Genomic DNA, 22666 nt, shown 5'->3' on the forward strand with positions numbered 1-22666 from the left:
ATGCGCCCTTTGATCGTGGTCACCTGTTTTACGAGTCTCCACCAGAGGGTATGAAGATGAAGATGAGGGATGAGCGGCATAGAAGACGACAGGTCCTTACACGGAATCCATATAGGTCAGACCACGGCTCTGCATAACTAGATAGCTAGCTAAATGTAATGGCTTAATAGTTGCTTGGCCCAAGGACTCCCAGCCTTCGGATGATCGTACCCCTTGCACCCACAGCTCTAACGTGCAAGGGGTGGCGTAGTATTTTAGATCCTCCCAAGCCAAAGGGGCCAGTCTTGTACTCCCGTACTCCGTAAGGAAAGGGCAGTTGGATTGCACAATACACATCAAAGTCGGCGGCAAGATGCGTTGGAAAAGTCTGGCCAAGGAATCTAATTTCCCGTCCCACTATTGGCCTGTAAAAAGTCGTTATTTTGTTACTATGTACTCTGCAGTAAGCTGGTGCTACTCCGTATTGCTTGGTGAAGTACGGAGTAGCTCATGTTCTCGTCAGCGCGCCATGGGTATCGAGGCAACCCAAGTCCCGTTGGATGCTGTAGACGTGCTCGCACAAATCGATTCTTTATAGTTGCACGAAAGTCTTTCTTGTTGCCGGTCGAATCTCACTCTCCCCCCCTTATTCTGGACTTGGATTGTCATGTCTTCTCGCAGTCGTTGGACAGTATTGTGTAAGATAATCTTTACCGTGAGTGCCAGGAAACTGGCATACAATGATGCCATTCTTTGCTTCAGAGCTGCGGCTTAAGGCATCATGGACTCTGCTGCTTGCTATCTCCCAGATCGCCGGCGTAGTCGCGCAAAACTGCGTGCCGCCGCCAATTTCGCTTCCTATCAAAAACGTCACTCTATCGACGGGCAAGACTCAGCGCGGTGTGTTCCTCACTGTTGCTGAGCCCGAACAGAACTTTGCCTTTTTACCGTACTGGTAAGAGTTTACCCTTCTTTGTTACCGCCGAGTTCTTGCATCTTTTAGCCAAAAACAAATCTTTCGACTTTTACTTATCCTACTTTCCCTCGTCTTGTCCTCTCTTGTGAATTTGGGTGACAACAGCTCAGGAACTAACACTGGACTCTTCACAAGGCGAGTCAACAACACATTCCTGTACGGTCCCGCTTGTGATTCCTTGAATCTTAGCTGGGAAGGGGATTCGTGCGTGACCTTTCGAGGAGGCGTCTATAAGCCAGCCGATTCAACTACCAAGGGCGCGCCGCCATCAAGCTTTAAGCCACCTATGGAGGCGTGAAGCTCCAAGACGTATAAGTTCTTCTCGGACAAATTCAACGTGGCCAGCAACGTGAGCTTGGAGAATTTCGTCTTTGCCAATCCAGTCGATTATAAAGGATGGGATTTGCAGGGCTACGACCCTTTGAATATGATTGGCATGGACAGAGGCTCAACCCTCATGTCCGCGTTACGAAGCACCGGGCATATTGCGTCTTCAGCATTTGGATTTTGGTGGGGACTTGACGGCGTTGAAGACGATGACCAGCAGCAGGGCTCATTTGTATTAGGAGGCTATGACAAAGCCAAAACGTATGGCGACGGCACCACGATGCTTCTAAGCCACCACCCTGACTGCCCGACGAGCATGATGGTCACCATCCAAGACATCACACTGAATTTACCAAACGGCACAGACGCATCCATCTTTTCCAAAGAAAACGGCGGCACGGCCTTGCTGGCCTGTGTGCTGCCACAGCGAGCAACTCTCATGGACATGCCTCGATCCCCCTACTTTGACAATCTACTGAGTATTATCGGCAACACCGAGGCTCAAAGATCCACAGGCATTGACTGGTGGACCGTTATCATGGACCCTTCACTCGGAATGTAAGTTGAAATTCCCTCGCCCTGGCAGCCACGAAACTCGCTTCCTTTATCGACTCACGTCGTGGCAATTTTCCTACCACGTCAAATATCAAAGTTGTTTCTTCGCAACGGTGATGCTGACCGCTCTAGTTACAACGGAGGCATTACTTTCAAGCTAGGTGGCGGTATCAGTATAAAAATACCAAACCACCAGCTCGTGGTTCCCGAGAGGAAAATAGACAAGGATGGCAATCTGTATGTGAATGCCTCGAGGCCCGTCATCCGCATCAACTCTCTGCAGAATACAACTGCCAATGTGCTGCCCATCTTGGGGCGCTATTTCCTCACCGGAGCGTACCTGATGGGAAATGTTGGCGCCGGCAAATTCACCATCTGGCAAGCAAATCCGACCACAGACCAGAGTTTGGTCGCAGTCAACGATAACAACGAGGTCTTTGATCCCAGCAAAACATGTGCTACCACACCTACGGCGTCATTAAGCGCAAACGGTCCCACCACCGCAACGGACAGGGCGTCTGGGGACAATGGCAACTCCACGCTCTCGTCTGGCGCAGTAGCAGGCATAGCGGTTGGTGCTGCAGTGGCGGCGTTGGCCTGTGCCGCGTCCATCTGGTTATTTGTTAGGAAGAGGCGGGCGTCCAAAAGCCAGCAGGAAGGTCGCCGGGCGGAAGACGCTGTGCAGGAACCCAAGTCAGATGGCGAGGCGGCATATCCAAGTCAAAGCATTCCTCATTGTATCCCACAGGAGATGCCGGCAGTTGCCAGGAAAAGCCCTCCGATAGAGATGCCTGGCTGACCTGTAACCTGTAATAAATGGTAAAGAGATGCCGGCATTTACAAAGGAGTAATTCAGCACCACCGTCAGTTTGGCTACTGTAGCAACCGTCTGAGACTTCGAGCAACTAAAGAGGCTTGTCAACCGAAATATTCCGCGTAGCCATTCTTTAATCACATTTTCCGCTGCTAGTAGTGTACTTGCATCAGTCTGTTGTAATGTCAACGGAGCAAATGGAGCAAATGCCTCAATAGCTGGGAAATCCCTCAATAGCTCCAAAGTCACTCAAACGCCTGGCGCCACAAGCGCACAAACGCCAAATATGTATAAGATTCTGGTCTCAATTCCGAAAGCCTACTCCACTATTCAATTCGATCCGCAGCTGCCAATCGTGACGTGAAGCCCATCCGTGGTCGATCTTAACTTTATTTGCTCTTTCACTCCACAAGGCTCTTCCAGGGGGTCAGACCAATTGAACCGATTGAGGTTCGCAACGACATGGCAAGCAGAGATTCTTGGTCCTTCCAGCTTGGGGCAATATTCTTCTTGTAAAAAATGCAATTCACCACTGCCGGAGTATTCAATCGTGGGAAGCATCGTTCCTTGGTCGCCAAGGTACGACATAACGGCCGGTGACCGCATTTAAATGGCTCAGCGAACGGAATTATTGCTAATCAGAACTCACCCCAAAGTAGTGCTGAACCGTGGATTGGTCCCAGGGCTTGCCATCCGGTCAGCACCCGCCGGTCTGAGTAATAGAGGTCTTCTAGTTAGATAAGTGCCTCAAGCTACCCGTCTTTCCTGAGACACCCAGAGAGGTTATTGCTATTATTCAACTACCTATCAAGTTGCCTCAAGCCTCGTGTATACAAGGTTTACACTGACTTGGGCAACCTTTAAGTATACACAAATGCCGTTCCGAATCTTTACGCTCTGGGGTGTGGATGACAAGCTCAACTATTATGACATTTGACTTTTTTGACTTGGACACCGGGCACATTTACGCCGCGATACGTTAATCCATCTAAGGAACGGAGCCCTTTTTACCTTTCAAGGTCGTAGCTAGTTGATGAGCTATCCAGCTTCTAATTTGAACCTGATAACCTCGCTCTTGCCACCCAGTTTGAACGCTCTGGATAAAACGCCCGGCTGTTGACCGTACGAGATAGAAGGCCGGATTGATGACTCACTAGTTGACAAATATTGCGCAATACCAGAGGCTCGTACGCGTGTCTGGCTCTTCATCCTAGATTTGCGCACTCTCAAATCCCTCGCTCATTTAATCGCGTCTCCACGTCAAACATTTCACACTTTTTGTTTTTCGGCCTTCTTTTGTACATGTGTCTTGCATCTATTCTATCGCGTTGTCCTCGCTGGCACAATACCTCAATATCAGGCAGCTGCCTCTGCTGCTGCAAACATCGACAACTTCAGAGTCATCATCCTAGCATGTTCCAATCGTAACGGTAAAGTAGACAATGCGGGCGATGTGACAAGGGCTTAAAGTTAATAGCTCAATTCATCTAATAACAGTCTTTGGTATTAAAGATCCTTGGTTTTCTTCAAGGCCTGGAGAGACTAAAGAGATTTATTAATACCAGAAGTCGGTAAGAGCCTCATGCCCCAGGTCTCCTGATCGTAGCCCTCGTGCAGCCGTGTGAGCCCCAGCACGATAGACAGCGTTATCCTGGACAATAAGCAGGTTCTCGCTTAGAATCCACGGGAGCCAATAGTCGAGGGTCAAGACGTGCTTTGCCACGGCGGTGAATGAGATATATGCCAATGTCAGATAGACGCCTAGGTGCTATTTAACTATTTGTTCAAGTGCTTTGTAGACAAACGAAGCTCGTTCCATGAAATCAACCAGGGCGACGCATCCTCCAAAGAACAGCAAAGCACATGCCGGTGCCGAAAAACAGTGACAAGGCCTTTGGGGACTGATACAATCCGCAACTAACACCATATTGCCAAGGATCGGGGAGCATCCAAGTTTCCGATAGCAATGCTCACAACTACAGTGACGTCTAGCAGCCACATCCGCACTCGTCGCACTTCCCTTGGCCACAAGACATACTCCTCTCGCAGTCTAGGTAAGACGCACATCGAATCCACGGGCCATAGCCCGAGTTTTCAGCCGTCCAGCACCACTTTCCGTTGTTCTCGTCGTCGCAGGCTTTCCAGCAGTAGCCGCCATGGCTGCATCCCCAGGCCGATTTAAACTGGCACGCGCGCGCAAATAGCTGTTTTCCGTCACGGCCGGTTCCGTGTCCCTCCGGGTGGCCGAGGCACTTGCGGGCCTGGGAGGCGTTGACGCCCTCTGGGAGCTCGGCTGGGTCAACCTTCATGACTCCCAGCGATCCGCATTCCGCTTCGGGGCTTGCGGGCACAGAGAGCGACCCCTGAGCGTAAATAATGGCAACAGCCACTGCCTGGAGGAACTTCATATTGATAGGAGAGAATGTATTTGCCGCAAGGCTAAGTCGATTGAGTGCAAGAGGGGGCAGAATGTTGAACAAGATGTTTGATTGGCTATCGTTTTGTAGATTGTGAGCTGATGTTTGAATTCGGAGGACGAACTGGAATATAAGAGCATATTTATACTTTTCTCTCCGCCATGATGAGTTCAGTTCCGGAAATAGATACGTCATGCAGCAGGACCAGGTGAGGATGCACCAACGATGTCCCTCACCGCCATGCCAACTGTCAAAGGAGGAATAGAGCCAGCCATGGAAGAAAGAAAATAGGGCCGCCACGGCATCGGTGGGCAGGAAAGTGAAGCTGTTCGTGATTCAGTGCTTCTCCCTACACAATGTCTCATTCTTCGGCTTTATTGTGAATTGTGATAACCATTGTTCGAATAACTTGTGGTTGGTTTGAGAGTCTGATGCTAGAACACGAGGTCAGGTTCGCGGCTACCGCAGTACTCATGTGCGCCAGTAAATGGTAATAGGAAGCTATATTCTGCTGGTCACTATCGTCTACATCTTTACACGCATTCAAGCTTCGCGCACACTACCCGGGGAGGACAAGTTGGTGAAGTGGCTTACACGTGTAGTCTCTGTGGGTAAACTAGCAAGTCCACCGTTCTCTGTTGCTCGTGTGCGACAGCAAGCTGCAGACTTTTCATCCTCGTTCTTTCGCTTGTTTTCTTTGGGGAGGATAACTGCCGTTCCATGTCCAAATCAGTAGTTGGTAAGCCTAAAAGCATTGAAGCATACATGTCAACTGGTACATATTCCCGGATTCGGGAAATGGCCATGGCTCGCAGTTGGTTGATGGGAGCCAACATTGATTGTACCTAAAAATTGCACTATACAAGCCATCCCCGTGTCTTTTTTGTGGATGCAGCGTCGTTGCAGAAAAAACATATAATTGGTACACCTGACAACGTAGGCAAGGGGGACTGAAATAGACACACATCCAGGCAAAGGGTGAAGTGAGGCGAGGCGAATCCCCGAGACAAGAACAAGAACTCAAGTCTGACGCAACAGCACAGCTATACTTGAAATGACTTGTCTGTTTTAAATCTGACCCACGTTGTGCCATTGAGGTCGCTTCAGGAAATTCGCCACATCGTTGGAGTAAGACAGACGAACAGACTCGTCAACTTTTTTCTAGGACACGGTGGGATTAGTTCATTGCTTGAAGGTACTTGCGCAAGTAAGAGAATGGGCCACAGGGCTATGATACTGGCGAGCATCACAGTAAATGAGTCTAAATTTGTCCACACGGACTACAATTCATCAGCCAACCAACCAAAATTACCTGTGTTGGCTGAGACGGACAATTATACTAGAGCATTCAGCCCATGAGATCTGTAATATGTATGTAAATATATATAGAAACATGGAGAGATGCAAGAGAGTTCTCCATTTTTTGGTAGTGCAGTTGACAGGTGCCATCTCTCTCATGATCGGCGCTGAGGTCAATTGATGTGTCAAATCTCGTGGATCTTGTCACGGACCTTCATTATTGCAAGTCTGCATTGTCGACCAACGTCAAAAATGGGAAAAAATCCCAACCAATCTTTGCGTTGCAAAGCATAAAAAGCTGGGCTAGGAACCTTGCGCCCAACACGGCACTTTCGTTTTACCAATTGCTTTTTTTTCGCCAGGTTCTTGTCATCTCCCACCGATATATCCCATTGCATACAAGAGCACAAAAAGCCAACGATAGGACTTGGCTCAGCCCGTTACAACTCCCATGTAATCACAATCATTACTACGAGTCCTTTCGCAACATGAAATCATCTCACAGGGACATTTATGAATTGATGCCTTTTGTCGTTGGCGCCTTAATTTTTGCGTACGTTTAGCTTGCTTGATGACCCGCTCACCATGGTTGACAGCCTTGTCCAGAGCCGGTATATACATGTATATCGGGATATTAAAAGACTATTATACAAGATAGCGATTCGCTCCGGGCAAGACAACCTTGAGTTCGGGGAAGCCGCGATGAAAGCTTGGAAACGGATGGCAGAAGACTACGCAACGATTGTTCCATTGCATCCAGGGCATGAGTCAACGTGCATTGCTAGTTCGGGTAGATACAATTGTACATTAAAGGGAGACAGTAGGAATGTTATACATGGTCAAGGGTACCAGCGATGAGGCTCAAGATTGACCCGCCACATTTCGAGTTCATGCAAGCCCTGCTGTCTGACAGATGGACGATTCCTACGTCAACGCGCAGGTCTTGTCAAACGGGGCAAGACGAAAAGAAGAAGAAAAGACCAGGGCTACTGCTTTGTTGGTCGAACCCTGGTACGGTGTACAATAAGAGACGAATAAATCTGTCTCAGTCGAAGAGCCGTCGGTCGGCCCCCAGCACGTAGCTTGGTGAACCATGAGCATGCTTCTGTTTAGCCAAGGGCCAAAGATACATCCAACTTTTCAAGGCGTGAACGACATCTGCATCTTCATCTAGAAGTGGACTTGACTGGGCAATTGCCGATGGCCGCTCAGAGTTCCCTGGCTTCTCCACAAGGCATAGTTACTTTCAATATCTAACCAGCCTTGTTTCCACCCTGCGTTTTGAGTGCCCCGTGTATGACGGCTGGGGATGATCTCCTCCAATTAAATCATCGTCAGGGGCATCCATGCCGCCTGAGCTGCGTCGTAAAGCTGCGATAGACGTCAATGAGTTGGGATTATTACAACAGCCACTCGCCAGCTACCCAGGTACTGGATAGTTTATTCTCTTCTCCGAGGACCAAACCTGCTCCTGTCGGTCTGCTCACGTTGATCTGGTACGTCTGCTCGACCTTGAACATGATTGCTCCTCGACTGGCACGGCGGTTCCAATATAAGCTTTCAATCATCTCGGCTCTTGTACTCTGCCTTACAGCGTAGCCGTTGGATGAGGAAGCCTTGCGAAGAAGCTTTCCTCTTGCTTACAAGCATATACATTCTTTCCGAGGCAAAGGGGGAGGTGAGCGCAAACCGGCTGGTCCCCGATATAGTACCAGACTACTTAAGTACTTGGCACCCCAAATTCCAGGACAAATACAGGGTGCTGATACTCACCAACAGCATGGTACATCCCCCGCGAATGGATGAGCAAATGACCAAAGCCCACCACGGACCATTGTCGAGGCTGCACGCATAGCTTCCAAAGCAGCTCAATCGCATCCCGAGCGCCGTATCCTCTTTTCAAATATCCCGTTAATCGTTCATCAAAAATGGAATACAGCGCGACTCAATGGCACAGACACAAGAATCGTCTCTTTCGTTGCAACTTCGCTTGCACACTCCACGTTGCCCGAGGGGGGGAGTAGACCCATGGCGTATTTTCTCTGGGATGACCAAGGCGTCTTGTCCCTGGTGAAGGAACTTGAGTCATCTCTGGCAGATGACTTCACCAACGTGTTTTCGCCAGTGGAAAAGGTCGATATTTTTAGAATCATGGTGTGTAAATGGTTTGGAGGCATCGTAAGTGCCGAGCAACCTGCCGCCATGTCCTGGCCAAAACCTGGGCTGACAACTCCAGTACGGGGACATTGACACGAAGCCTCTCCAACATCCCGCCCATTGGATTCAGCAATCCGACATTTCAGCATGGACCGACGAATCGACGGGCAAGACGTACGGCCTGGACAGCTCGGCGCTGCGTCAGCTCGCACATACACCCGCGCAAGCTCAACCCGTCAACGCCATCTGGGGGATTGAATGCGACTCGGATCCGAAAACAGACGCCCACTGGCGCATGGGATACACGTACGCGATCCAGCTCACAAACTGGGCGTTTGCTTCCGCCCCTCGCCATCCCATCCTGCAGCGGTTCCTCGACCGCCTTGTTGGCATGGCCGACGAGGCCAAACAAGCTGCGCTGCACACCTCTACCGGCAGCCTCTCCCAGCTGCACTACGATCCGCTCACACGCACGGGGCCAGCGGCCGTTACAGAGGTGACGCGCAAGTGGCTGGAAGAACGGCAAGGATTGAGGTGGAATGCCCTGACGGGTCTGAAGGACAATGCGAGGACGAAGCTCGCTGGCGACGTCTTGGTTCTTCCCATGACGGGATTCAGGTATCAATCCACCCCTGTGTACTACACATTACTAAGGCACTAGTTTTTTCGACGCACGCGTCAATTGCTGACAAGTACATGGTGCAGCCCGACAAGAGAGAGTTATAGCAGAATGGGCGAAAAGCCATGGGACCACCCGGACGCAAGACCCGCCCATACGGCCTTGGGTTCATGGCATCACACCAATTTAGTTGTGGAATATGGTAAATTTTGCCGCACGGTTTTCAGCATGTGCAAAGACTAGCAAAAGATGTGGTAATGACAAATCGCGACTCGAAAGATGAGTGTTTTCGCCAATACCTTTTTTTTTCTTTTTTCGAATATCAACATTATAGAGCTTGAGCACAATGAGAGCAAAGAATGGGGAGCCATGCACAGTTTCGCATGGTCGATGGTATCAACAGCGTGAGCGGCAAAAGTTGTTTAATTCGTTTCGGATATTGGCTGGCTCTTTGGCCTCTAACAATCTTAACTACGGAGGTCCGACCGTGTCGCTTCCTTCTACTCCAGAGTCGTGCATTTAGAAGCCATCACACCACTTCGTACCCTCTGTTCCTCGATTGTTTGACAAGACTTTGAAGGGCACGCTGCAGTATGGGGGACTTGAGAATGCACTCTGAGAACTAGAGAAAGAAGCTAGAAAGTCCGAATCTGCGCTTCGGTGTGCTGGAATCTAATGCGACAAGACGTCAGACATGTGAGTTTGACAACACGATGGTCCTGGGGGTATCCTAACCCTAACCCTGGCCAACGTCTTCGTGTAGTTCAAGGAGCTTGCTCCCTGGCTACTGGCAGTTTGAGATGATACCTGTAAGTCCGGCTGGGAACACTCTTCTTCAGTGGAATGGGATCAATGGGACGGGATAATATCAAATATACGCACTCGGCAGAACTCGATTATTAGGTGCTGGCAGGGGATTAGATTTATGGGTGGCCCTACCCTAAAGCAAGCAGTAGAAACTTTGGGTCGTGTACGTGGCGCTTATCGTGTATTAATTATATATGTAGCAGTCTAGGTAACGAATGCAAGCCGAGATAGCTTGGGTATTATTTTAAGTCACTTATGTAAAGCGGACCATAAAGCGGTTTTGCATGAGAGGGATTTCACCTCTGTCGCATTTATTGCTCTTGAATATCCACATTAACCTAAAAGTACCACCAGTTGACATCCGTGTCACGCAAGTACAATGCTTACCAACGCAAACTACTCTCCTCAGCTGGTAGCTTGATTAGACTGACCTGAACCGTTTCTTCTATGCACTCATTTTTGTCTTGTACTTATATTATCTGCAATTTTAATATTTTGTCAGGCGAAATACGTTATCAAGAAACAGAAAGGTGGAATAGGGCTGCGTATCGAACTCGACATCGCACTCGGCGATATACTCTCATCACAATACCATGGGACTAGTATTGTAATGCCATGATACAGATGATTCTACTTATAGAGCATCAATAACTACAACTGGCATCAAGAACGTTCGGTTATCTTGGGTGTCGCCCAAGAAATTTGCTGATTATGTCAGGATGCTCGCTGATTTGGCTGCCAGGCTTGATGAGCAGTTCCCAAAATATTCACAGCTGGACACTGGGCACACGGGTGTCAACGCATTATTGGGTAGGTCGTTGGAAGCGCCGTTGTCGCATCGCAGGACGAGGGACAATGGCTTTGGGGTACAATGGCAACTATTGACCAAAAAAACGCAGCACAGTCCGTGCAATAGAGTCCGCCGCTATGATCCTGACAGATGATTCCATGCATGGATGGCAGCCCACAACGATCAACCAAAGTCGAGTGATATGAAGCTAGCATTACTGCTAGGCGACATATCGCAGGGAGATTCCACAGTGAAGCATCAAGTCGAAAGCACTGCTTAGCGGCACGAGGCAGAGTGTTATCTTGTGGGAGCAAGTAGTCGGGGTGGTTGTCCACAATGATTCCAAATGTTATTTTTTCCCTCTGTGCTAGCTGGACCCAATTTACCGCTACGCCGCAATTTTTCGCGAATAGCGCCGGAAAATCATCCTGCAAATCCCCTCGAAACCTGATCTATTCGTCACATTCGGCCAGCCCAAGATGCATGTTGCATGTCGTTAACGGAAAATGGAAATGCTCGGAACACAAAATTTTTATCGGAACTAGTTTCCCCAAGTCAATCTCGGCGAGTCCTTGCGATATTTCGAGGTTCGTTTCGATGCAAAATTACCTTCTGGAATCCGATCTGAGCAGCACGCTCACGGAAGCACTGACGGCAGAGGTTCAATCCGTACTTGCGGATCAAACCGGCCTGGTGGGCGCAGACTCGGCTAAACACCATCTTTTGTGAGTATATTCGAAATATCGCGAGGGTCGGACTGTTCAAGAGACGAACCATTGGCGGGAGCCCTTGCCGAACTCGCGAGGGCGGCTGTACCAAACAGACTCGTGCGACATGATGGCGGTTTAGGAGACGTATCGTTTGCTGTCGCAAATTACCGATGACTTTGCTGGGCGTGAAGTCGAGGTCACGATCGGTTGGCGTGGTGTGCTGGATGGGGAACGAAAAAGATGCAATGCAAATGTCGGATCTGTTGAAGCGCCCCACAGTGCGCCCAATTTGCGATTTGCCCTAGCCCTAGATACTCGGATAAAAGGTTTTTCCTGGTGGGTCGGTGCAATTGTGTGCGTCGAAACGAATGGATTTTGAGGCTGCGAGGCAGACCCACTTGTGGATAAATACTGGCTAGAGTTTCAACCTTTGTCTCTTCCTCACTCCCTGGTCAATGACTAAAGCTCCAGATGTCTTGTTCACTCCTTTAACAATGTCAACAATCTGGTACCGCCATGTTTCCGACCTGAAATTGGACGCAGCCAGTCTGTGCGCCCAGTTTCAAACATTTAACCGCATTGATGCCGCTCAACTTGGCGGGACATGTTAGCAAGAGCCGGACCTGTCTTTTCACGATTGCGCAAGTGTTTATCCCTCCAAGTACTCCGTACTCCGTATGCAAATCTGGGTTCCTCATTCTCCACAGAATATCGAGCTTGGATTGATCCTCGAACCTCGAATCCCAGCGCACATGACCAAACTCTCGATCCAATAAACGACTAGATTGTACAAACTCTCTCGCCAAGCTTCTGGCTATGATGCACTAACATGGAAGAAAGCCTCGCTACGTTTAGTAGCTGTCCCGGCGGGTTGATGACGTGTTGCCTCCTTAGCGGAGAGCAAGGGAATACTATGAGCCTGTCACCCAACAAACTGATGGCATGGTCGGTGCATGGCCCCAACCCATTCACCTCACAATTCCAACCATCGTAGTGACATGCATCGGCGTCAAGCAGAAGATCATGGTGGAAATATGCGTGGATAAGGAGTGGACTCGTTTAACAACATTTGTCCCTCCAGATGTCGACTCAGTCCCGGGTAGGGCCATTGGAACACTGGTAACGACGTATAATATTCTATTTTGTACACACCCCATGCAATAAGATCCAATCGGGCCCTTCACCAAGGTGTTTGTTTCTCGAGCGTTGGGCTACAGACCTGCCAACCCTACAGCACCTTAGCGACTACGGTCTCTCAGAGACCTTTGATACGCAAGTCGCTTGATTTGAACTTGTTCATCCTCTCAGCTGTAGAGGCTGGTTCGGAAGCTAGCCAGAAGGCTGATCCCACGCTGTAGAATTCTGTTGCCGTCTGGTCGAACGGGTTGCGAAGCCTGTTAGTCCAGCCCCATGCCGAAAGGTCGGCTTCATTGCTGTACAGCGGAAAGATCGATGGCTGTGCTTGGCTGTGCTTGGCTGTGCTTGGTGCAGGCCGTGCCGCTGCAGGTGATGCTCTACAACTACAGCCACGTACTGACTGCCATTATATGCAAAGGCCCGGCCAAGCTGGTCACGCGCAGTACTGAGTTCCGATGAATTATTCAGGAGAACACAGCTACTGAAACGTAGCAGCCATCACAGATGCTCAATAATGGGTTGCCCCATGGGACGCCGCCTGTGTTATAGACTCAATGCTTTCAATCATCTCTGCCACCAGGGTAAGCGTTTCCTCAATAGCATGTACAATCTCAAAAACCTGCATGCCTGTACATGTCTCGGCCCAGAGTCCCACTACAGCAACTGCCAGGCGTCGTATGCGACTACGGAGTAGGGTAGAGGTCCTTTGGGCCCGGAGAGCCCTCCAAATCGGTCTCTTCAATGAGCCGCTCAATGGTGAAGCGCAGACACGTCTCCTCAGACCTGAGGCTCTCCAGTCCGTTAAGACTAGAAGGAACCAGGCTGAAAATATTTTCAAGCCAATGGGTCAAGAACAGAGTACAAGTAAAATTGCTAATCGCCTGCTGAACACTTCAGTGCCCCGTTCGCCCTCGAGCTACGAAAGCGATCCCGACTCCCATTGGTATCCTTAGCGCGTAGATGGCATGTGAAGATGCCTGGTCCAGATGTGGCGAACGGAGCGGAATGGCATTATGTGCTTTAAACGCCTGCGCGATGATCTTGGGGTTGTGCGAGCGAAGTGCGCACTGGCATTGTAGGCCGACGGCAAGATGGATATGCGCCAAGCGAAGCGTGGTGGTGGAATCGAAGGCTAGCGGTCCATGAGAAGAACCGGATGGGTGCAGCTCAGATTCTAGGGCCGGATCCCAACAGGATTGCCATGCACCGAGAGCTGAATCATATAGTGAGATGGTAGTTATCAGCAGGCTTGATGTCGGGTTTACTAGAGTTGATGCGGCCTGGCGTTCAAAGTAGATTTGCATCAATAGGTCTTGAAGAAGCATGTAGTTGCCGAATTCCGTTCTGGCACCTGCTTAGCTACGGGTTTACCGGAGAGAGGCTGCTTGAGGCAGTGTACAAATACTGGCCGGCGAGGATCCTTTTTCTGCAGCCGACGCCAGGCCTTGGAATTCGGGGCCTTGAATTCTGCAGCCGAGCATGCGAGTGGCGGGTTCATCTTTGAAACGGTGATTTGGGGTGGTACATTGAAGCAAATAGTCTGAATGTTGAGAACAAAATAGGCAGAAAGTATGGTGAGACGCCGTTCCTCGTCGCGAGTCCAGTCCACTGAGTTATCGTGGTTGTCTATCAATTGCAGACAAGCTAGGCTTTCACGAGTGAGTAAGGCAAGCTGGCTGCTCATTGCGAGTGCATTTTGAGCAAGAGGTCCATCGAGCCAAGACATGGTGAGGACAAGTACTAGCAAAGCTTGGAGCAGTTCGATGTCAGTGGTGGCGGATGGCGTTGGTCGGAATGTCGTGGCGACTCTGGAGAGGTGGGATGTTGGGCACATCGAAGAAAGCTCCAAAGCAGGTACAGATTAACGTATGGCGACGTTTCTCGAGCTCTGCTGTGACGATGGACTTGGCAATACATGGCGTATCCGTGAGTGTGTTCAAAGCCGAATGAGCCAGAGCTGCAAGGGTCAATAACAACATGGGCGTCATGGAATCCAAACTGGTTGTTGGGAGATGAAGAAAGGGCAAGTGAGGGTGAAAGCCGCGAAATCAGCTTGTGACAAATCTGGACAGGCTATGGCGACTGGGAAGAGTGTAGGGACTTGGTAAGACGTGTTTGTGCTTCATGACCTCAGCAGTTAATCTCTCGTAAGCTGTGGCGGAAACGGACCGCCGATTCGTTAGTAAAATGTCATCAATGGCGTCGAGTGTTTTGTTGACCGTGATATGCTCCTCATCCATGTGTTCTGTTGAGCTTTGATCGTGGTTAATAACACGAGATTGGTCGGTCATAACCTTAGACTGTCTTGGTGGCCCGCCGGCTTGAATTACATCGGGAGGAACATGCCTATTAGAGTTTGGTGCTTCAGCCGATGCTTTGGTGCCGCCGTCATGACCAGAGTCGTCTTTGAACGATGCTTCCTGATAGTCCATATGCGGGAATATATCCAGAAGATATTGATTATTTTGAAAGAAACTCAGTGTCAAGAGGCCGTGTTTGCATGAAATGAGGGCCGGTGTCAATGGCCAAGTCAGTCTCATGATGACTATGAGGGGGGTAGGCCTGTGTTCTCAGAATCGTCACAGAAGTCTTGCTCTTGATCATCAATGGTGCCATCGTGTATTGAGAACTTGCCCATCAGCTGCTCCTGAGAATACTCGGAAGGGGGGTGACATTGCCCATCTCGCGGTCGGGTCTCGTGTTAGCTTGTATTGCCGCCTCGGAGCTGGTGCCTTGGGATATAAATCATGCTTCATGTTCAGACAAATAGCGGTGGGATGATGTATGGCCCTGAATTCTACTCGAGACCGATGTCTGTGTATTGGGATGTTCGTTTGAAGTTGATTCTGAGCACTATGGGAGCGGAGGTTGACGATTGAGAAAGTCTCCAGAGACGAAGGTAACAAGTAGGCGTTACCGTTATCAACACATATGAAATTACCGCTGGCGTCATGACCTACTGTCTTGTAAACATTCGCCCACAAGAACACGCGAATGGCCGTTCTCGAGTGTCTGGATACAATTCAGCATGACAATACCCCAGAAAATAGCATGAAATCGATTTTCACGGGTACGCAGATGCCATAACAAGTGTTCTTGCCGCTTGAGATCCCTATGACAGAACTTGCAAGGTGCGACCATGTGGCCAACATATTGAGGAAGGGGTATGCCGTCCGAGGTCGGGTGTGGCAAGAGAGCCTCTATTCGCTTTGCCCACAGGCAGAACCTCACTTGGCCCAATCAACCAACTTTGCTACGAATTTCTCTGTCAGGATTGCGTAAATCTTTGCGTGTTGGTTATTGGCCAAGGGTGAAAATCAAGACCGAACGGCGAGAAGCTACAGGACCGACGTTGAGGTGAACGGCTCAAGCCGTGTGGCTCAGTGTGGGGTAGAGGTGGGGGTGGGTCTGACCTAGAATGAGGAAGCGGGCGGGGGATGTTCGATTTCCACAACCAATTACAGTCACTTTGGCTGGATTGGTAGGTGGGGTGTACATTAGGGCTCGTACCGCCTATAATATGTACCGGTGTAACCTGTACTTTACATCCCATATAACGGGATAATACATATAATTATAATAGGTTATAAGCTTAGTAGCTTTAAAGCCTTTACCGCTACTTTAAACTCCTTTTAAGCAGAGCATTAACTGTAGTGTAGTTTTATAGTTTTGTAGTTTCGAATATAAAAAATTATATTAAATCTAATAAAATACTTATAGAATTATAAGTTTTACGGATAACTAGTATAAATCCTATATTATAAGCTAGTATTTAAAAAAGTGGGTCCTTATATAGCATTATAAGCTTAAAACTTAGAAAACTACATTTTGTAGTTTTTATAGTGTAGTGTAGTGTAGTGTGTTTTTAGAAAATTACATAATCTAGTTTTTAAGCTTATAATAAGCTAGTAGGGCCCACTTTTTTATATAAGCTAATTGGTTATAATAATAGCTATTTTATGTATTTATTATTATAATTCAAGTATTTTATTAGATTTATTATTAATTATATAAGCTTTTTTAAAAATTGAAAATATAGTTTTCTTATTAATGCTCTGCTTTTAAGTCTATAAAAAGCTCTCTTAATAGGTATCTTAAAGATTAAACCTTTTTCTTTAAATATAATTCTCTTTCTTTTATATTAAATAAAATACTACGCCACCCCTTGCACGTTAGAGCTGTGGGTGCAAGGGGTACGATCATCCGAAGGCTGGGAGTCCTTGGGCCAAGCAACTATTAAGCCATTACATTTAGCTAGCTATCTAGTTATGCAGAGCCGTGGTCTGACCTATATGGATTCCGTGTAAGGACCTGTCGTCTTCTATGCCGCTCATCCCTCATCTTCATCTTCATACCCTCTGGTGGAGACTCGTAAAACAGGTGACCACGATCAAAGGGCGCATCCAGCATCAAGCCCTGGAGCGTTTTTACGCGAGAGACAGCTACGTAGCTTAAACCAGTCTGAAAGTCCCGACAGGAGAGATCTGTCACGATGACATCTTCAGTGATGCTCTGCGACTTGTGAACCGTAATGGCGTAGCATACGATCAGGGGAAACTGCGTGCGAGTGCAGAGAGTGCTTCCGATGAGGAAGTCCCTGTCTACTGGGAGAATCGGGACAATCTTTCTGCCATCAGCGGTGGTCAGGAACACAGGTCCACTGTACTTGTCAAACTCCATCATGATAACACAGGGGTCTTGGACTGGGTCAGCCCCCGGTGCCCAGCCGATATCGTAAACGGTACCGCGAGCGCCGTTGCAGAGACCAACTGGCTGCCAAAGGTTAGATGTCAGCATCAGACGGGCGCCAATGCATATAGGGATCTGCTTCGCAAGGTTGCCCGCCTTGTCATCAGGCGCCGCAGCCGCGCCAAGGCCGACATTCTTAGCCTTGACCTGAATGACTGGCCGGCCGAGGCGGTCGAGGTGGTAGTGGTTATATTCGTTCACCCTATCTTTCGTGGCGTATACTCGCAAGGCGTTGGCGAACCTGGCGACCTCCAGATCATCTAGCTTCGCCTGTACTCGACCGGAAAGGAGTTTCCAGGACTCGACTGACAGTTGGAGGAGCCGCAATTCCTCGAGAGCTGTGCGAAACGCCTTCTGATCGTCGCCCCGTTGCCGTTGGACAACCTTCAAGAAGACTGATTTATCGAAGCGTCTATATGCGTTCCTGCCTTTGATCTCCACTCCCTGCACCTCTTTATCGTAATAGAGCGGCTTCTGTAGCACGGGTGGAAGCTGGAAGAAGTCGCCAACCAGAAGGATGTTAAGACTACCAAAGAACTCCTCATTCCTACTCGGGAACGCCTCGCGCAGGCGGTCATCGATCCAAGAAAGCTGTCGCAGTCCCAGCATGCTCTTCTCATCGATGATCAGGTAGTTGATGTCCTTCAGCTTCTTCTGGAGCTGGGCCATGTCAGTGGGCGAGAGGGGCTTGAAGTCCTTGTTGATTGGAAGGTGTAACAGGGAGTGCAAAGTAGTGCCCGATATCTGATTTCCCGCGACGCCAGTGGGCGCGGCACGCCAAACAGGTGTCCCTCTCCCGGCAGCAGCGGCTTGGAGGTGCGCGGAGAGCAAATTAATGAGGTATGACTTCCCGGTACCACCTCCACCATCCACATGGAGCAGCAACTGAGAGGGTTCCTGATTCAGGAAGTGGTCCATCACGGTATCGTATACTAAGCGCTGATCCCGGTTTAGGGAATCTCGAGCTTCCAAGGGCTGATGATCCACATCAAGGTCAAGGCGGTTTGCCGCCTTGCGTTGCTTCCAGTAGTCGCCCTTGAGAATACCGTCATCAGTATACCGTCCAACGTGAGGGGTCCAATCATAATTGATGTCGATGTCTCGGCGGCCGAGCATGTCGATATCCTCTTCCTCCAGCGGGCGGTCGGGAAGCATGCGGGCGAGTTCATGCCAGTCTTCATCCACAATGGGCTCTTCATGGACCTCAAGCTCAAATTCGTCGTCCTCAGCCCTCAATTCATTTGTATCTGGCTCCCCATAATGATCGTCCGCATGGGTGTCACGGTGCTGCTCTCTGCAAAACCTGTACGCAGCCGCGAAGGAATCGAACCGCTGCCCGCCCACGGTGAGCAACTCCTCTGGAGAGCGATGCGGATGAGCCATCATCAATTTAACACGGCAGAAGTCACCAAACTGGGGAGATGCCTCCACGGACCTGTATCGAGGAAAGTAAGACAGGACTCTCTTCTTCGCGTTGGCAGCGAGTCTCCTCCACGTCTTGAGATTATACGATTGCAGGTACTCGAGGTAAGTTGCATCCTCGTGCTGGTCATTTCTCTCGAGATACCTCCTGTAGCTGCCGACGGTCTCGTTGACATCTTCATCCACGCGATACGAACGTGCATGTTGCTCCAAAGGACGGCAGTCGACAGAGACCACCATCCGCGTGCCTTCCTGCAGAGGAATGTTAAGGAGAAGATGGGAAATCTCCTGCGCCGAGTAATCTCTCTCGGCAATCAGCTTATTCATCAGGCGAGAGGAGAAGGATAATAGCGGCTGAAGGTGTGCCGTGTGCGGCAAAACCTGGTCTGCAAGCTTACAGTAAGGCTCAGTCTTCTTCTCAGATTTGCTGCAATACTTGGCAGCGTACGTAATAACCGCCTGTAGGCTGGTGCAAGGAGATATGTCGATATTGGCTAGCCAGCCTAGTATAATGGCGGGATTGAAGTGATTCATGAGGTTGTCATTCCGCGCCGCCTCGAAGACATAGTACGACTTGCCTTCCTTCCTGATCACTGCGGCCAGCTCCCGCAAGGCACGAGGAAAGTCAAAACGACACTCCCGCTCTGGATTGGCCGCATTGGCCGCCTCGATATCTGCAGCAGCGCCTTCCATATCCCTCGCCAGATCAACGGTTCTCTTCCTTACGCGTAAGCAGTATGTGGTATTGCATCTGTGGCGCTGGCAGCGGTTGACGATTTGTGAGAGACGCAGGAATGTCAGTTCTGTACTCAGTGGATCTACGCTCAGGGGGTTACCCTCACCCTGGGGCATAGTCCTAGTCGGCTCAGGATTAATGGCAGTGATGTGGAATCCCCACGTGCGTGCAAAAACATCACGAGCGGCTTCATCCACCATGTCGACTCTTGGGCAATTCTCCATCCAGTACAGGCCATGGTTGTGCGGACTGCCACGCCCTTGCCATTCATACCGATCCCAGTAATCCGTAATGTTGAACTTCTTGCTTAACACGATATCTCGAAAGAAACAGTATCGGCGGTAGAAATGGAAAGCAGCAATGTGAGGATTCTGACGCAAAAGTTGGCGCGAGAGACCCATCCTCTCGGACTCGGACGCAGCCAGCCATTCATCATATCGGGGCATGTGCTGGTAGAGACTCCGCCAGTGTAAATCTGCCGGGCTGAATGTGATGAATGCACCAGGACATCCAAGGTTGTAGGCATAGGCCTCGAGGTCCTGCCTCTTCCTGTTCCAGAAGGGGCGCGTGCCGCGAATAGGTACCGCATGTCTTGTGATTGAGTTGATTAGCACCTGCGCCTCAGGGTCCTCGCTGTGCTCCAGTGCCTGAACAAGCTGCTCCCGTGTGAGCGGTTCATGACTACCATCGTGTTGCTTCACGAAGAATTTGGACCGTGCACGGGCCTGTGACCGCATCAGAGTATTGAAGGCGACGAAGCGGAAGGTCGGGTGGCGTGCAAAACGCCCGTCATGCCAGCGCATCGCGTGCTCGATGTAGTCCTTGTAGTCGATTGACCGTAGCCGAGGCTCAACAAAGTCGGCTCTCCCGTCAGGAAAGAGGCAGGGAAAAGCTAAGGAGAGTAGGGCATGAGAGCGATTGAACTCATTAATGGGTGTGCGCCGTATATTCGGAAGCTGCAGCTCGTGCTGCACCTGCTCCTGGAAGCTTGTGGAAAGCCTTGGTTCAGCTTCTGGTTCTCCGGCAAGAATAGACCGCAGAGCATCGAGCTCCGTGTCCTTGGCCAAAAGGTCCGGCACCGCAGCCTCGTCCTCCAGGTCCGGTTCTGCCTCCTCATCTTCCTCGGGTCCAACTTCGGCAGCCTCCACCTGGCTCTGGGGGATGTCGTCCAGGACATTGCCATCTTGAGGCAATTGACTCAGCCGCTCTTCGTCGATGACGATGCATCGATAGCCAGGATGATGGCGCCGGAGGTAGTTAAGCCATATGGCAACTGGCTGGCGGCGTACACGGAACTGGCGGGTGAATTGCCGGCTAAGGTTTGCATGGGACGACGTATTGGAAGGACGGAGTAATACAGTGTTCAACTCCCGCGGCAAAAGCGGGAGTTGGTTGTACACCAAGCCAACCTCGCGGAGAAAGTGAACAACATGTCCCCGATATTTGTACTGCTGGCCCCGCACAAGCATAATATTCACGTGGACGTGAACACGGCCTATTAAAGACTCTTCAGTAGGTGTAAGCTGAGGCAATTGAGTCGGTACGGAGCCAAAATCCAACTGGTTGTCCACAGAGAAGAAGTACGGCTCTTCAGGGCCGCGTTTATCATCCTTTCGACAGCAACGCGCACAAATGCCATCAGAATCGATCTTCATCTGGAACCAACGCTCTTGACATCGACCACAAAATTGCATTTGGTCATTGTCCAGCTTTGTCCAGAACTCACGGAGGATTGCTTTATCACGACAGGTCAAGGCGCAAGCGTCCAGGTCCCCATTCCACACCGGATCTTGTGCGTGAAATACGGCCGATTCTTCAGGTGGAATCATCACTGGACTCCGGTACCGTCGTGGCGGCCCCGACGATCGAGTTTGCCTTTGAGATTTTTTTGGCCGCCCTCCTGTACCAGGGGCAGGACCACGGCGAGCACGGCGACGAGGCCCTGACTTTCTGGAAGGCTGCCGCGAGCAATAGCGAAGAGGGCTTTCGTCCAAGGCATTGCTATTATCGTTCCCGTCTTCGTCCCCTAGATCGGAATCAGACTCTACCCCTAGGTGTTCGAGGTACTTCCGTGGTCGAGCAGGTGAAAGCAGCAAGTTGAAATAGTCCTCGACGTCAACATCAGATTCAGAGAACTGTCCCCTGTCATCCGCTTCCTTGGTCATTCCATCCCCATCTGGGAGCTCATTTGCCTGTAGTCGATCTTGACTCCCAGCTACGTTCCGTGGTTAGCTTGAACAAACTGCCGGGACCACAGCACAAGGATACCTTCTCCAGGACCATCAGAACCTTCAAAGACGCCGAGTTGAGAGATTGTGGGAGTTAGTGACACAGCCTCCCCTGCACGGCGTCGTGAACGATGGTCGCGCCGAATAGTGGCCTGCTTGGCCCTGGCGCCGGCCTTGGAGGCATCATCTTGCGAGTCCTTCCCGCCCTTGTGGAACCTAACAGCCAGGTAAGAGTAGTCCACACCAGTCGTGCTGCTTCGGACAGTAGATGGATCAGAATGTGAGGCGACAGGATCGGTCGAGGGCGGCACAGGCGGTGAGGGAGCTAGAGCCCGGAAGAGCCGCGAGCTCGCTTGGGTTGGTGGGATCGGCGTCCCCAGCACTATCTGCGGCTGGCTGCCTGGCTCTCCGAACAAACTCCTAGCTGTATGTTGTTGCCGTAGCTTCTCTGGCGATGTAGGTTGGGTTCCAGATCTCTGGTTAGGAGGCGATAGGCCAGCGTCTCTGTCGGTTCTTTTCGGGGCAGATCTCTCAGCTGAGGTAGGACGGACAGCCAGCTTTCTCAATGCAAGGACGGCACCTTTGGACCTGGCACGCTTGATCAGGTTAGGGAGGCATATATAGTATATCAATGGTGTCAGTTACCTCGGAATTGCGGTGGTCCCGGCATTCCAGACAGGTTGTAGTTGGATTGGCAGATTTCCTCCTGCTAACGAAATTACTTGGTGATTTTGTTCGGTCGCAAGACGGGCAATGGACTGCCAATTCAGATCTAGGACTAATATTACCCCTAGAATCATAATCCATACCCAACCATGCGGTACATCTGTTTCAATAATGGAAGAAAGGCTGCTGGCCAAGCAAACGAACAGATCGCTGGGCAAATTTAGCGATTGTAAACGATTGTAAACGATTGTAAACGATTGTAAACAGAGAAGTAAACA

At 50.2% G+C, this 22666-nt stretch overlaps 6 protein-coding genes across 6 annotated transcripts; 3 read left to right on the forward strand and 3 right to left on the reverse strand.

Moving 5' to 3' along the window:
- Positions 1-173: 173 nt before the first annotated feature.
- J3458_014292 (uncharacterized protein) lies at positions 174-1253 on the forward strand (the record flags this gene model as incomplete). Its single annotated transcript, XM_066120477.1, has 2 exons — positions 174-934; positions 1091-1253. Exons 1-2 carry the CDS (start codon positions 720-722, stop codon positions 1251-1253), a joined length of 378 nt encoding a protein of 125 aa, XP_065974516.1. The 5' UTR covers positions 174-719.
- A 6-nt stretch (positions 1254-1259) lies between these two features.
- Positions 1260-3012, forward strand: J3458_014293 (uncharacterized protein). The gene is made up of 2 exons (XM_007817246.2): positions 1260-1840; positions 1970-3012. The coding sequence occupies exons 1-2, from the start codon at positions 1383-1385 to the stop codon at positions 2634-2636; spliced, it is 1125 nt and encodes a 374-aa protein (XP_007815437.2). The 5' UTR covers positions 1260-1382; the 3' UTR covers positions 2637-3012.
- Positions 3013-4639: 1627 nt separating this feature from the next.
- J3458_014294 (uncharacterized protein) lies at positions 4640-5059 on the reverse strand (the record flags this gene model as incomplete). The annotated part of the gene is made up of 1 exon (XM_007817247.2): positions 4640-5059. The coding sequence occupies one exon, from the start codon at positions 5057-5059 to the stop codon at positions 4640-4642; it is 420 nt and encodes a 139-aa protein (XP_007815438.2).
- A 3102-nt stretch (positions 5060-8161) lies between these two features.
- On the forward strand, positions 8162-9556 carry J3458_014295 (uncharacterized protein). Its single transcript, XM_007817248.2, has 2 exons — positions 8162-8545; positions 8604-9556. The coding sequence occupies exons 1-2, from the start codon at positions 8396-8398 to the stop codon at positions 9183-9185; spliced, it is 732 nt and encodes a 243-aa protein (XP_007815439.2). The 5' UTR covers positions 8162-8395; the 3' UTR covers positions 9186-9556.
- A 713-nt stretch (positions 9557-10269) lies between these two features.
- RPS29_1 (40S ribosomal protein S29) lies at positions 10270-11673 on the reverse strand. Its single transcript, XM_066120478.1, has 2 exons — positions 11515-11673; positions 10270-11449 (listed from the first exon to the last, which is right to left on the reverse strand). The coding sequence occupies exons 1-2, from the start codon at positions 11574-11576 to the stop codon at positions 11296-11298; spliced, it is 216 nt and encodes a 71-aa protein (XP_065974517.1). The 5' UTR covers positions 11577-11673; the 3' UTR covers positions 10270-11295.
- Positions 11674-13865: 2192 nt separating this feature from the next.
- On the reverse strand, positions 13866-14421 carry J3458_014297 (uncharacterized protein; the record flags this gene model as incomplete). The annotated part of the gene is made up of 1 exon (XM_007817250.2): positions 13866-14421. One exon carries the CDS (start codon positions 14419-14421, stop codon positions 13891-13893), a length of 531 nt encoding a protein of 176 aa, XP_007815441.2. The 3' UTR covers positions 13866-13890.
- Positions 14422-22666: the final 8245 nt, after the last annotated feature.

The sequence above is a fragment of the Metarhizium acridum genome (assembly GCF_019434415.1).
Source record: "Metarhizium acridum strain ARSEF 324 chromosome Unknown scaffold_319, whole genome shotgun sequence".
In the NCBI taxonomy this organism is placed as follows: domain Eukaryota; kingdom Fungi; phylum Ascomycota; class Sordariomycetes; order Hypocreales; family Clavicipitaceae; genus Metarhizium; species Metarhizium acridum.

Excerpts from the sequence above, each read along its gene's own strand:
- J3458_014295 (XM_007817248.2), top strand. The coding sequence starts at position 8,396 with ATGGCGTATTTTCTCTGGGATGACCAAGGCGTCTTGTCCCTGGTGAAG. Across the intron at positions 8,546-8,603 it reads GTAAATGGTTTGGAGGCATC|TACGGGGACATTGACACGAA; the intron begins GTAAGTGCCGAG and ends TGACAACTCCAG.
- J3458_014293 (XM_007817246.2), top strand. The coding sequence starts at position 1,383 with ATGATTGGCATGGACAGAGGCTCAACCCTCATGTCCGCGTTACGAAGC. Across the intron at positions 1,841-1,969 it reads ATGGACCCTTCACTCGGAAT|TTACAACGGAGGCATTACTT; the intron begins GTAAGTTGAAAT and ends TGACCGCTCTAG.
- RPS29_1 (XM_066120478.1), bottom strand. The coding sequence starts at position 11,576 with ATGTCGCACGAGTCTGTTTGGTACAGCCGCCCTCGCGAGTTCGGCAAG. Across the intron at positions 11,450-11,514 it reads GGCAAGGGCTCCCGCCAATG|CCGAGTCTGCGCCCACCAGG; the intron begins GTTCGTCTCTTG and ends GATGGTGTTTAG.